Source organism: Diplotaxodon limnothrissa, linkage group LG14, assembly GCF_057381915.1.
Source record: "Diplotaxodon limnothrissa isolate DT_005_m linkage group LG14, D_limnothrissa_male_GT1.1, whole genome shotgun sequence".
NCBI classification, from domain to species: domain Eukaryota; kingdom Metazoa; phylum Chordata; class Actinopteri; order Cichliformes; family Cichlidae; genus Diplotaxodon; species Diplotaxodon limnothrissa.
Window position 1 is genome coordinate 7,271,447 of NC_140609.1, and position 15,721 is coordinate 7,287,167.

At 38.6% G+C, this 15,721-nt stretch overlaps 1 protein-coding gene across 1 annotated transcript; it reads left to right on the forward strand.

Annotated features, from left to right (window-relative positions):
• Positions 1-2,069: 2,069 nt before the first annotated feature.
• Positions 2,070-13,480, forward strand: LOC146618304 (uncharacterized). Its single transcript, XM_085371393.1, has 5 exons — positions 2,070-2,444; positions 9,521-9,560; positions 9,643-9,726; positions 10,311-10,559; positions 12,942-13,480. Exons 1-5 carry the CDS (start codon positions 2,070-2,072, stop codon positions 13,478-13,480), a joined length of 1,287 nt encoding a protein of 428 aa, XP_085227519.1.
• Positions 13,481-15,721: the final 2,241 nt, after the last annotated feature.

The following is a 15,721-nucleotide window of genomic DNA, read 5'->3' on the forward strand; positions in this document are numbered from 1 at the left end:
GCAGTGGAAGCTACTCACTACTCGCCTTTCCCGAGTGATCTCTATATGGTGAGCAAAATGCAAAAATATTTTTTGCACACTACTCAGGTCATTTAATTGTCACTGCAGTCACACATGTAGAGTGTAATAGACAGCAAGAGATATTTTCATCATAAATGTATTTTCTCAAATAAACTAAATATATGTAGTTAAATATTTTGTCAATGTTTTTGTATGGATGTGCCCTATTTTCATGAGGCATTGTTAGACAGTTCTTTTTAAAGGGAATATCTGGTTTGAACCTTCAGGTCCTCAGGTGTGCTACCTGTACTTTGGGAGCATTCTTTTCAGGTACTCCAGGCTCACTGTTTCACATAGCAGTTGAGAAAGTGAGTCATTAAGAAAGAAGGTGGAGCTTGTTGAAAGAAATATCAGCAAGGACAAGTACAATAGCTGAAAGTGTTATGGGATAACAACAAGTCTACACGTGAACTTCGGTACTATTTCGCAATATATTAGTATCAGCAGGTCCTGAGTTGGATTCTACCACCTGGCTGGGGCCTTTCTGTGTGGAGTTGGCATGTTCTCCCCAGGTTTCTGTGGGTTCTCTCTGGATACTCTGGCTTCCTCACACAGTCCAAAGACATGCACTTAGTTGGGTAAGGTTAACTGGTAATTCTAAATTGCCCATAGGCGTGAATGTGAGTGTGAATGGTTGTCTGTTGTCTGTCTCTACCCTGCCTCTCACCCCATGGTAGCTGGGATACCATGGACAGATGGTGTAGTATTTTCAAAATGTATGAATTTGGCTCACTGGAGCAATCGAATAACTCCTCTTGAGCGCCAATTACCTCAGTGGGTGAGCGAGGGAACATGTGCCACTTGCCTGATGCGTAACAGCCTGGGATCGGGTCTGACCTACGGCCCTTTCCCTTCTCTCTGTCCCCACCTTCCTGTATATCTTGACTGCTCCGCAAAGACAGAAAATACCCATATGTCACTAGCCCCCCAAACCCTTCTCTGAATATGAAAAAAATTTGCTTAGTCCAACCCACTTCTGAATCCTAACTCTCCCATGCTACAGTAACAAATTCATACATTTGTGTGAGCCCTTTGAGATTACAGGCTTTGACAAACTTCTCTGGTATTATGTTAAGCAATACTGCAACTATGTGATCGTGGTTCACAGGAATTCCCATGAGGAATACCGGGGACCTTGCCAAAACAGATAATCACACTGATCACAGAAGTCTGTTCATGCTTGTCTAAGATGTTTTCATCACACACATTGCCATCGTTAATTATTGTTTTAACGTACAAAACACTGATCTTTTAGTGCAAAATAATAAGATAAGATAGAACTTTATTAATCCCTCGGGTGGGTTCCTCTGGGAAATTCGACCCAGATCCCAGATCCTGACTTGATTATATCACTGTTGTTTTTGCAAGCTTTTGTGCACGTGTGTGTGTGTGTGTGTGTGTGTGTGTGTGTGTGTGTGTGTGTGTGTGTGTGTGTGTGTGTGTGCCTGCATGCACAAGTGGGTTTTTGTGGTGCATTATCTTGCAGCTGTGAGTCTCTGCAGGAAGAGCCATAACCATGGCAACGCCAGGCAATAAGTACCTTTCAAAAGGCTGGCCTCCTCTCTCCTGCTCCCCACTAATCATATTCTCCTACTCCCTCTCTCTCTCTTTGTCTGTCTCTCTCTTTCCATATTTTATCTGCTTGGTCATTCCACCGGTTTCACCCCTTCATAACCAGCTGGGAGGCATACTGGACACCACAACAAGAATACATCTATTCAGCTGGGCTCCTCCTATTCTGCAGTTTCACTTTGTGAAAGGCCACAGGAGGATACCACTTCCCATTCGAACATCTCTGCGGTTTGCTAAAAGGACATCTTTATAAACAGACGTTGCACGCGTGGTCCCTTTTGTTTGGAAGAACGGATTTCGAATGCTGCTTCTACTGACTGATGCCTTGTGAAGACCATGGCTGTGTACATGCAGTCAGACAGCTGTGGATCTCAAACAAAAAATTGATGTAGTGTATCTACAATGACATTGCATTTAGACAGAACACCTAAATAGCAATGAAACACGGTTCTTCTGAAATAACGAGCAAGGAGTTGACTGTGGGAAGATGCAGAAGGGGAGAGGATGAGGGCAAAGACACAGATTGTTTGCAGCAGTTCCCCCACTGTCCAGCTTGTAAACAAGACTATGACATCACTCTGATCCTGCCATGCTCTCACACCATGTGTGGTCAGTGTGTAGCAGCTGGAGAGGGAGCGAGGCTACGCCGTCAACCCATGTGCTCTGTGCGGTGCCCCTGTTGTCGGCATCCTGTGGAGCTGCCGTGCTTGACCTGGTCATCTGCCATATCTTGCCTCCCAAAACATCCCAGCATGAGATCTAATCATGTCAACAGAGAGGCCTCACCTGAGGATCACCCGCCACATGTGCAGGTCAGATGTCCTTTAGGGAAATTCTGGCATTTCCACTTAAACACAATGTGGTCTAGGTAGGCTAGGTAGGTACTCTGCCTTTTGGGGTCTGGGATAGTAGCCATAAACCTGATAGCACATTTAAAAAAAAAATAGATTGTCTAACCCACTTCCGAATCCTAACTCTCCAATGCTACATTCACAAGAGGGAGTTATTACTGTTGGTAAGATAATACTACACTGACAATAACCATTTATAACCCAGATCATGACTTGATTATATCACTGTTGTTTTTGTAAGCTTTTGTGCAGTTATACTTACAGATCATACCTAATATCTTTAAAACTTATTAGCTATTATACCTTTCCACATTTCACACATGTATTGCAATAATATTGTTGGGATTTTGTTGACCACCATTATTATGAATTGTAATGTGACAGCGCTAATAAAAAACAAACAGATAAAGCCAGAAGAGTCTGTCAGTTGGTGCTGAGACTCCCTTAACCCCCGAAACACACAATGACCAGTCTCACAGCATCACTGCTTTTGAATCACCAGTCAAGCAAAACCAATTATCCAATTCAAATCTATCCAACTGTATTGATAGCAATGCTGAATTGGTATAAGATTCATACTAGAGGGATAGGATCAATACTTTGTTTTGATTTTCAAAGTTCTTTCTTTATTTTTTTTTTTATGAAAAAATACACCTCAAACATGCCCTATCAAAAATGTCTGATCTTTTTTTGTGTTACCTGTCACGACTATTTTATTTATACCATATAGAGCATTTAAACAGCAAGCTGACCCTAAGTGCTTTAGAGACAGACATATTTACATTTCAGGTCTCTAGAAAACCCAGTTTAAAAATACATGAAAAGCTGCAAGGTGTCATTATTGTGGAAAGTAAAACTCATAATTTTGCAGTGTTAAATAAAATGTGTTCAGAATTTGCAAATTGACTAAGAGTTATCTCATGATTTATGACATGCTGCCTTTATAGGTTAAATGTATCAGTATCTGTATCAGTATTGGTATCAGCACCACTGGCCCTGAATTTACTTGGTATCAGATCAGTACCAAAATCTGCAGTATCACACAGCACTAGATGTCTGTGCAATCACCAGTTCTCTGCACGAGAGGACCGATGCTTGCACATTTTGTTTTGTCACCCTCTTTCCTGTTCTGGTGTGTTTATTTGTCCTGCGGTCATGTGACTCAGCGGCTCTGAGTAGCAACATGTAGGCTGCAGTAAGAAAGCGCAGCAGATGGAAGGAAATTTTCTCCTGGTCCCTCAACCATTATTAACGTATATAAAGATATGAAGGAGCACACAAAAAAGAAACGAACAGGAGGAAAGATATCCCTCAGGCAGCTCTAGAACCCCAGCACAGAGACTGACTCTGTACTCACGTATTATTGGTCATCATAGTTGTTATTTTAACAGACTGATTACCTTTATATTGTATCATTTGTAGATTAAATTAATAAATACATATAATAATGAATTAATTATTGTATTAGAACAGAAACATATTCTGTCCTATTTATTTATTTCTATTTTATCATTATGTATTTGAAGTGTTTCAAAGACAGACAAATTTACATTTCAGGTCTTCAAAAAACTGATAAAAAGCTGAAAGTTGGAATTTGTTGCATTAACAAAGTATGGTACAAAGTACATTCACCGGTATTTAATGGTCCCTAGAGTGTGTTTATAATTGGCAAACTAATGATGATTCATCAGTCATTCATAAATCTTGACACACTACTCTTCCTTACATAAGTCCTTACATAAGTTTAAATTATCAGTATCACCAATACTGAATTTGTATTTACTTGGCACTGGATCGATACCAAAACCTGCACAACACTAGTAGCCAAAAACCCGTAATCGAACAAGTGTCTCTTGATAGATAGATTTAGATTAATTAAATTAAAAGATTATTAATACTTCCAAGGTACACTAAAAGCCAAAACAGCATTGCTTGGCTCAGCACAGAAACACTTGAAACCTATGGAAACAAGTCTGAGTGTTTCTGTCATGGTCCTGAGTCTGAGGACTCAGTGTTTTGTGTTTCCTTATGCTTTTGTTCATTCCGAGTGTGTATTCTGTTGTGATTTTGCCATTTGTTAGGTTTCTGTTCTTTGCCTGCCTGCTCCCACTTCTCTGTGTTCCCTCTGTCTGTCCATGGTGTTATTGTGTCTGCTCATGAGTCTGCCTGTCATGTTCAGTGTCCTGTCTGATTCTCTGTGTCTGTTAGTTTCCTGTTTTATTCTGAAAGTTCATGTCTCATGTCAGTGTGTTCAGTTTTACCTCTCCCCTGTCTCGTTAGCCTTATTGCTCCCAGCTGTGTCTCCCTCCTGTGGCCCATTCCCTGATTACTCCCCGTGTATTTAAGCCCTGTGTTTTCCTGTGCTCTCTGTCGCGTCGTCTGTATTATTCTGTTACCTGGTATTCATTCTGCGTCTCTCTGCCATCTCTCTTTGTGCATTTCGCTCCTCCTCCCGTGAGTGTCTGGTTTAAGTTTTGTTCTTTAGTTTTCCCAGTTTAGGTTTGTTTACTCCCCGCTCTGCTCTTCCTGTTTTGTCACTTTATCACCTCTGCAAATAAATTTTCACTCGCACCCCAGTCAGTGCCTGCATCTTGGATCCTTTTCTCAATTCACCACACGACTGCTGTGCAGCCGTGACAGTTTCAAGAGAAAACAAAATACACTTGCCAGCATGCCTAGAATTCAGGTTACCGCTTATTTAATGTGTACCTAAAGTTAACATCTATACTGTTTGCCTTCTTATGGCACATCAAGGCCAGCAAGTAAGTAATGAATATCAATAAACATCTACAGGAATAAAGTTAACTGTATGACGAGTTTTGAGTTAGGTACTTTACTATTGTATGTACTTTTTTTGGTAACTAAGCTAGCTTAGTCTGGCTACTCCACATATCACTAGAGATGGCACGATACCACTTTTTTATGTCCGATACCGATACCGATATCATAAATTTGGATATCTGCCGATACCGATATGAATCCGATATAGTGTTTTTTAATCAACAAAACTGTTTTTTAAATATCTTGCTGCATTTTGTATAAGTTCATACTCAAGTTTAAAACAACAACTACACTAAAGCTATTCTGTTATACCTGTATCCAAAAAAAATATTTCATAGTTCAGCAATACTGATCAATCTAATAAACTTAAACCTACACCATCCTCCCTATTCTGGTATTTTAAAGAGTACTTAGCATATATATTAAGCAACCTAACTAATAGGGTTCCAACTCCCAGCAACAACAAAAATAAATAAATAAAAAATAGGGAACCACCCCTCACGCTCCACCTCATGATGCTTAATCGACGTAATCAACCTTAATTTGATGCAGTGTGGAAAAAAAAATGCACAGAAATCAATTATTTTTCAAGAAATATTAAATAGATTCAACATCTTTCTTCAACAAAATTGCAGACTGCACAGATGGTACCTTCACAAAGGAAAAAGTACTATAGCTTACTAGGGTATATATATTAGACTTAATAGTTACTATATACAGTAATTGACTTCTATTCATTTTGCTTCAAATTAAAACTTTGGCTGTCAGATAATTATTTATTAAAAGCTAGACATTTTAAATGAGAATAAGAAAGAAAAGTATGTCTTTGTGCCCCCTTTTCCCTGTTAATGCCCTATCGGCCCCCCTGGCTAAACTTTGCTAGAGCCGCCCCTGCACAGTTACCAGCCGTCAGCTACGTAGAAAAAGATCCTGGTGTAGAAAGTAATAATAAATAAATTCTAACAACAGCTGATCAAGCTTAAACGTGCTGCTGTTGTTCAGCCGCTGGTTTCCTCTTTCTGGTGCAAAGTGGACCAAAAACAAACCAGAGACACGGACTCGCACAGAAAAGCCGATCAGCTGATCGTTAAGCAGTTTCATGATTGAAGTAGCAGCAAGAAGAGGCAGTCGCTTGTTAAGCTTAACGCAGGAATGCTTTACATTCAGAGATGGACTTACACACTTGCTTTACTTCTCTCGGGATAACTTTGTCGGAGATGAAATGCCGGGTTGCTAGCGAAGCTCCACATGCTATCCAGACCACCGACAGGTCCCGCATGCCACAGCCGCTCTATCACGTGATGCATACTGCTCCAACGTGCTAACGTTCTGAGGCGAGTTACGGCTGTTGCAAGTTTTGTGAGGTGCTTTCCTGATATTTAATGGATCGGATTACATTTTTTATTTTTCTCCGATATCCGATCCAGTAATTTAGGTCAGTATCGGACCGATACCGATACGTAATATCGGATCGGTCCATCTCTACATATCACTGCTTTAGTTTTCAAAATCAAAAGATACCTTGTAGCTTTTTTTCCTGTTGAGATAATTACCCATTCAGGGATGGGCTTTATGTGAAAACTGTGAGCCTAGCCAGGCTCCCATAAGCACAACAGCAAGTGCATGTGTTAGCATGCAGTGCTGAGTGTCACACTGGCACTACTGTCAAAACATATTCTGTTTAAAGTATTCAAGCTAATGTTACTCAGGCTCTAGTTATAAAAAAAATATCTGTTGACATAAATTAACAAATAAATTAACAAATACAAACGGCAAAAGCTTTTCTGGACCTAAGATTTGGTAACTTTGCTCACGTCACTGTTATTAGTTGTCGTTGTATTTGTGACATATTGCAAGCTTTACATAGCTATGACAAGATCAGACGCCAGTTGTGTAGATCAGATTTGGCCTACTAAAATTACAGGGTTTTTTCTTTTAAATAAATGTTTTTACAGTAGAATTTATGTATTTATTTATTATTTAGTTAGTGTCTTTAACAGAGCTGTAGCCTATTACTTGATAAAGCTGTTCCATGTTCTCTCTTCATGCACACTTCTTCAAATCTATTATTTCACTAGCTGGGCCCATGTCCTCATTTTAACTTTGACAGTGTTTTACTAGGTAAAAGTCAATGCTTTGACATGAATTGAGCTGCGGTTTGGGGAAGGCCTCGAAGGGGACTGCCAATGGCTCCCGGGCCTGGCAGATCCCCGTGTACTAAATAGAATTGAAGAAGTTGAAGAATGGAGAAGAAGGAGGGAGGGAGGGAGGGTGGGGCACGTAAACAAGAATGATCAGCTTGCAGAACTGGGGGAACCCAGATGACAGCCGGAAGGAGCATGTTTGGAGGCGTGGTCCTGCTCCTGAAATTCCGATACATAATCTCCAATTCTAAGTGCCGCCTGCTGTTTCAACCCTTTTTGTGTATCATATTTGTGGGAAGTGATAAGCACATTTTTAAATCTTTTTTTGTATTTTGTTGTTTTGTTTATTGCTTTGTTACATTACACTGGACCTTTTATGGGGCATTGGATATTTTGTTTCATAGACAATATACACTACCCCAAATAAAATACTCAATGTCCCATAAAAGGTCCAGTGTCAGGAAAACTACGAGCAAGTCAACGTTGAAAATGTAACAGGAACTTTCCTCAATGTGTAAAGGTGTCACCGTGGGTTCTTATGGGTTAATTTTGTACAGTCAAATAAATCCCCTTTGGTAACCTTTTTGAAATGTAATTTAACTACTAGTGCCTCTGATGAAGGCAAATATAAAAACAGCAAGACTGATTTTATAAAACCCCTTTCAATCCCCTTATCCATTCATTCAACAAGATTGGCACTATAGACTAAAGTGTCTGACTGATGTAGAGTAAAAACAAAAACAAACAGGTACAACCAAAAAGATGAATGAGATGGATCAACAGACTGGGAACTAGAACTACTACAGTCATGTGAAAAAGCTTTAATACCAATGGCTTGAAGTCAAGAGTCAGGAGAAGCGACTACCCACCTGTCATCTGTCACCTAAGATGCACAGAATGGGTGAGGTTGGAGAAGGAGGGAGAACATCTTTGAAAAAAGGTGGAGTCATCAACATTTTATATATATGTACTAGCAATAAACAGATCTATATTTTGAATACAGACCAGTCAGGTTTTAACTGGTGAGGTTTAATGGTTTAATGCCACAATTACTAACTTAATTGTGATTTAGGAAAATTTTATACCCCTACAGTGTCATTCCTGTACAAGAGTAAACATAAAATGCAGTTTATAAATGATGATTTTGTATTTACTTATCAGTGAAAAATGCTTATATATTATATATCATATTATATATTTACTCAGGTTACCTTTGTCCAATATTTTTTGATGATCTGAGACATTCAAGTGTGACATATATGCAAAAAAAAGCCCAAATCAATAAGGGGGCAGATAGGGTTTTTTTAAGGCACTATGATTAAAAAGGCAATGAAAATGGACAAATGTTCAGACAAGGGGAAGTTTCAGCAATAATATGTTGCTGTTCAGTTTGAATTTCTTCAATTCAGTTCAATTCAATTTTATATAGCACCAAATCACAACAACAGTTGCCTCAAGGCACTTTATATTGTAAGGTAGACCCTACAATAATACATACAGAGAAAAACGCAACAATCAAATGACCCCCTATGAGCAAGCACTTTGGTGACAGTGGGAAGGAAAAACTCCCTTTTAACAGGAAGAAACCTCCGGCAGAACCAGGCTCAGGGAGGGGCGGCCATCTGCTGCGACCGGTTGGGGTGAGAGAAGGAAGACAGGATAGAAGACATGCTGTGGAAGAGAGACAGAGATTAATAACAAGTACAAAAATTCTTGTAATGAAAAGGTTTTAATTCTAAGACCAGTGTCCATATTGAAATTTTATCCAAGACGTCCTTTTCATTAATAAAACATTGTGAGGTTTTTAAAAACTTGGGTCATTATGGTCATTATTAATAGGATCATTATGTTATTACTTAACAATCCAATCCAACAACCTCTGCTGCAAATAAAATGTGTTTGGTTTTTCTGGCATATTTATTTGATAAATAATACATGCTTCATCCTGAATCTCAGATGGGTACTGTGATTAAATAAGAGAGATGTCAGAGAGTCATGGAAAGTTTGATTGTGCAAATAAATAAATAAATGGATTATTATGCTGTATGACTAATGTCTCTGGCATTTTTCTTCTGTATTTCATTATTTCTCACCACACATCGCCACATTTAGGAGGACAGCAGTAAAGTAACAGGTCAGACCAGTTTATACTGTAAGTATAGCAACCTCACTTTCAAGCAACAACCCAAAAGATTCTCATAAGGTAACCTAGACATTTCCCTCTTTTGGCCCAGATTCCAGTGTTGCCAGTTCCACGATAACACCAGTGGATGGTGCTGTAGATCTCCGGGAGGAGGAAATGGAGGCTTCTGTCTTTGGTAGGTAATCATATATATATATATATATATATATATATATATATATATATATATATATATATATATATATATATATATGTATATATATATATGTATGTATGTATATATATATATATATATATATATATATGTATATATATATATGTATGTATGTATGTATGTATGTATATATATATATATATGTATATATATATGTATGTATGTATATATATATATATGTATATATATATGTATGTATGTATATATATATATATGTATATATATATATATATGTATGTATATATATGTATATGTATATATATATATATATATATATGTATATATATATATATGTATGTATATATATGTATATGTATATATATATATATATATATGTATATATATGTATATATATATATATATATATATATATATATATATATATATATATATATATATATATATATATATATATATATATATATATATATATATATATATATATATATATATATATATATGAGAGAGAGAGAGAGAGGTGTGTGTGTGTGTTTACATGCTGTACTTGATCTGCTCTGTCCTATTTTTACTCTGGCCTAATTTAGGACTGCATTTTGCTCTGGATCATCTTGATGCTTCAACTGCCCCACCATCTCTCCGTCTTTCTGACTCCTCTTTAACTGTCATCTACCACGAAGAGAATCCCCCTGTACCAGCTCCAGAAGGCAAAATTGGAAGACCTGTGATGACCTCAGACCCAGGGACTCTCCATCATATTCGTGCTGATGTAGTAATTGCACGGGGGCAGTACTACTGGGAGGTGGAAGTGTGTAATAGCTCCATCTACAAGATTGGTAAAAACAACAACTTAATTATTCATGGCACACATAGGAAGACACACACAGTGTCTAAATCAGTAGCATTACAGCTTCCCTCCTCTTTTCTTCTGTGCTGTACAAGCAGGTTGATAACAATGGAGAACTGAGAAGACAGCCAAACGTTAAATCTGCATTATTTTAAATGGCCAACAGAGGACAAGTCTTCCATTTAGAACAAGAAGTGTCTTTAGACACAAGTTTATATTAAAACAGCCCTTATTGTCTTTTCACTTTGACCTCAGTAAACTCTAGTGTAATGAGTTTATTTGTCAGTCACTAAATTCAAATCTTATACAATACAACATGAAGCTTATTTGGTCAATAATGGTCTCCCCAGTTAAAAAGGGGCAAGAAAACAGGATATGTTTTACTGTATGACTGGCAAGAATGTATGGTGTCCATCATTCTTCGGTCAGATGAAAAGGGAAAGACCATGTCTGAATTGAGGAGGGGGCCTAAGGGTACATCTTTCGCCATCTTAAAATGCTGTGATTGCAGCCATCAGTGGTCTTTGATCAATGATCAATGGTCTTTGATCAGTAGTTGTTAATAAATGGTCATGAGAATGTACATATTAATGATCAAGGAACTGACTTCACAGCCTATTGTTCATTCAGTGGTGCTAGTTTCAGTCATTGTGCAATATACTCTTTATAAGGTTGGAGAAACCTGCAGTCAGCTGAGGCAGAAGAAGTCACCTGGATGAGTGATGAAACATTTCTCTCACTGAAAACGCTACGTCCAGATGAACAGAATCAACCTTTTGGGACTTACTTACCTGGATGATTGAGCATGCATCAAGACATTTGGATTTGTGTTTGTGGATATATGTGTGTGTGACAGATCAGATGCTTTCTAGTGGTTAAAATCACATTCAACGGCAGTGATGTGAGTAACTGAGGTTTCCTTGTTGGTGTTTTTCTGAATAAACATCATTGGATCTTTTTATATTCAACCGATCCAAGATTAAGGCAGGGCTGGAGCTTATCCCTGCTATTATAGGGCAAGAGGCAGGGTACACACTGGACATGCTCTCAATCTGTCACAGGGCTAACACAGAGAGACAGACAACCATTCACACCTCCAGCTCATTTAGAATCACCAGTTAGTCTAACATGCACATCTTTGGACTGTTGGAGGAAGCTCGAGTATCCAGAAATAACCTATCCAGGCACAGTGAGGACATACAAGTTCCACACTGGGAGGTCCCAGGTGGCCAGCGGATTTCAACCAGGACCTTCTTGCTGTGACACAATGGTGGTAACCACCACACCACCATGTTGCCCAACAAAAAAAACACACAAAAAATTAAAGTTTTCCACTTAAGATATAAACTCGTAGAGGACATGCATGTAACAAAGTTAAAATGTTGTTTTTCATAGTCGCCCAACTTTATACTTCACAGTATCAGAACAGTACCCAGCTGTAGATGACACTCAGTAAAGACATTTATTCACTCTGTTTGCCAATACAACACAAAAATGAAATGAAATGAAATCAGTCAAATTAAAACAAAACAAAGATTTAACATAAAAAGAAACTTGGTTTCTTACTTATTTTATTCAGAACACCATTGCAGACCACAACATTAAACAAAAACTCAACACTTCTTTTGGATTTAAATATTCTTTTTAGTTATTCCCACTCTTTTGAGCAATATCGTTGAGAGTGTTGTAACTCATAACTATGAATCACAGCATTTCTTGTTCCTGTCCAGGCTGCGGTGATGGTCCCGGAGGGTATCGTTTATGCAGGAGGGGTATATCTGTGGTGTTTCAAGGAAAGATGTCTTTTGTCTTCTCCTTGTTTATCCATGATACCACCAAGTTGGTGGCTCACCTCCTCAGCATCCAGACTACATCACAGACAAATAAGAGCAACAATTTCCACTAAGCAAAAATAACAAACACACAATGAAATGCCTACAGTTTATAGTAGCATTTGATTTATTCCTTAAGCTATTTACTTCAACCCTAAATTATTGTACAGTTGTCAGCTTATTTTAGTTACATTATATTAACTTAGCCACACAGATGGGAATAACATTAATTAAGCTGACTCGTTATAAAAGTATTGAGCAATGTGAACTAATGATCTGATAGTGTCTATAAACACTACAAATGTCAACCTCATGGTGGTGCAAGAGGAAAAGTAAGAAAGCCACCAAAGTCAAACAGATGCATCGTCTTAGGAGAATAAATAAATAAAATATTGTAAAAATCAATTGAATGGCTATTGGGATATTTGAGCGTTGGCCAAAGTGTTATCCCCAGAGCCAGGAATTGTTAAAGACTATTTTAATGCATAACCAAATCCATAAAAGTGCAGAGAAAACTGAAACTTTTCTGTCTCCCTCAGGTGTGATCTCAGTGGATGGTTCTAATGGCTGGTGGCTTGAGAGGCACAGTTTGACTTTTTGGGCAGTGTATGATGGGAACTGTGAACAACTTTGTACCATCCCACCTCAGATCAAAACCATTGGGGTCTTCCTAAACATTGGAGGAGGGACCCTAAGCTTCCACAACCCTCTAACCCAGGAGCATCTCGCCACACTGCCAACACGTTTCAGCAATGCTGGAGTGGTCCCAGCCCTGGGCCTGGGCCAGGGCAGACTGAGACTGCGCTGTGGCCTACCCCCACCTGTTTACGTATTTCTTAGTAAGAGCTCAACCTACAGGGAGCCTCATGGAAACAGCAGAAGTGAGTGGCGCCAAGAGGTTCCCTTTCAGTCGGTTAGGAAAGTGATCCAGAAGTTTGAGAAGCTGGCACTTTCTGACTCAGACTCAGGTCTGGTGTCCAGTTTTGGATCATCATGCTCCACCTTGGCTTCCTTTCCAGATGTGGGGGTTCCTGGGACCTTTCAGTCAGGGAAAGCAGGACAGGAAACTGAACCCTAATAAGAAGAGCTTGTGAAACCTTCTCTTCAATGAAAGGATAAACAAAAACTCCCACAGATGACCTGTGTAGTTTTAACTTTAGCTGTCATTTGAAAGGCTAATTTTTAATCTTCACAGACTTTTGGAAGTGTCTCTCCACTCCCTGCGTGACCCCCGGACCTACAATTGACTTTCTCACCAGGAGACAACCTTTTTCTCAGCTAAACAACCCCCACAGATTTGGCTTGGGCCAGAAAGAGTCCTCTGTGATGTGAAGTGTGAGGAAAGGGTGGGTTTTTAGCAGCAGGACTCCTTGATTTGTCTCTGTGTGATGGTTGTCAGACAGTAGGGGTCCTGTGCTCATAGTGCGCACATTTGTTTGTGTGTGTGAGAGAGCAGAAGCACTAACTCTGAGCATTTGCTCAGTTAGTCTTGGATTTCAAGGTGTGTTTGTGTGTGTGTTTGCGTGCATAGGAAGAACCACTGTACAAGTAGCCGGGGGTGGAGATGATGATGCATGAGTACAGCGACACCAGCAGTGTTGACACAGAGCACCAAGGACAGGTGGTATACTACGCTTATCCTGCAGCCTGTCTTTGATAGGACAGTAAGCCTGCCCCTTTCTGACCCTTTGAAACCCATAGGGCCTCTAAAGACTTTAAAAGAGCAGAGAGGGAAAAGACAAAACAGCATGCATAAATTAAAGACAGCAGGTGATGGACTGGACAAAAAGGAATGAGCTCAGAGAGTGATTCCCATCTGCTTTCACTTCCAAGACATCCTAATGGATCAAATGGCTCAGACCATATTTTTAAGGCAGCATACAGTATATTAATAGAATGGCATACTTTTTTACATTGCCAATTTGCTCATTGAACTTTAAGAAGAATCAAACAGGGAAATCAATTAAATTGAAACAATCTTTATTCAACACTATTTAATTACAGTGTCAAATCTTCATTAAAACCCGACAAGACTTTAAGACAAATGCATAAAGTCTTCTCACACAGAGCACACACTGAGGAATGTTTACTGCGTTGTTTTTTTTTAATGAAAACCAAACTTTACTGGAATGTCTTTTGAACTAAAAGCCTAGCTATAAAATACTTTATATTAATTACACAATTACTGCAGTCACAGGTCTAATGACTACTTTATGTGCTGTGCCGGCTCAGCATTCACAATAAAGTGGTTTATATTTGTGTTGTGCACTCACTGAAATCAAAGTTATTTTGTTTGCAAATATCTGGATGTGCATGTTAAGCTGTCTGAGATATTATAAGACAGATGTGGCACACACATAAATTTGGAAGACAAATCTATTGAAGAAATGGCACAGATGGCATCTGTCTCGCCTCTCCGCTGATACATGTGCACAGTAAAGATTCAATTCAGTTTAGTTTGATTTACACAGCGCCAAATCACAACAGCTGTCACCTCAAGGCGCTTCATATTGTAAGGTAAAGATCCCACAATAATACAGAGAAAACATCAGCAGTCAAGGATTTTTTAGTACATCCTGGGGATAAGGAATTATAAGAATACAGCTTAGAAGCAATAAATGCATGGGCTAGTTTTTTTTGGCATAATTCTGAGACAGGATATGTTTAATTTTAGAGATATTGTGCAAATGGCAGAAAACAGTCCTACAGATTTGTTTAATATGAGCATTGAAGTACGTATGCTGGTCAAAAATGACTCCAAGATTCCTCATAGCGTGATTGGGTCCCAAGGTAATGCCATCAAGATTCACAATTGTTTTACTGTAAGGCATGGGACAAACACTGTTTAAACCTTATTTTGAGGAAACTTTGCACACTTTTCCAAACGTTGATTCTGTTCATCTGGAACAGAATCAACTTTTGGAGATTTACTTACCTGGATGATTGAGCATTCATCAAGACGTTTGCACACTTTTGAAGCATTTTTATTGTATTTCTTTCTTGATTTTACCAGTTTTTATCTCCTACTCGTCCTAGCTTCTTTCAGTGACCACTTGTATTACTGCAACAACAGCAAGAACAAATAAAGAAACCAGCATTTGACCTCATACACCATAATTTTCAGATATGTCTGAAAACTGTTGACAGGGACTGAAATTGAACACATAATCTGGTTATTAAAATTTCACTGAGGTTTCATATCTCTAGCAAATCCCTAAAGAAGTGTGTTGTCTTGATAGGAGCATATTTGGACACTTGATCAGCATTTCTAGACATCTGATTGGACAAAGGCTTCTTACTGGATATATGACCAACTTGG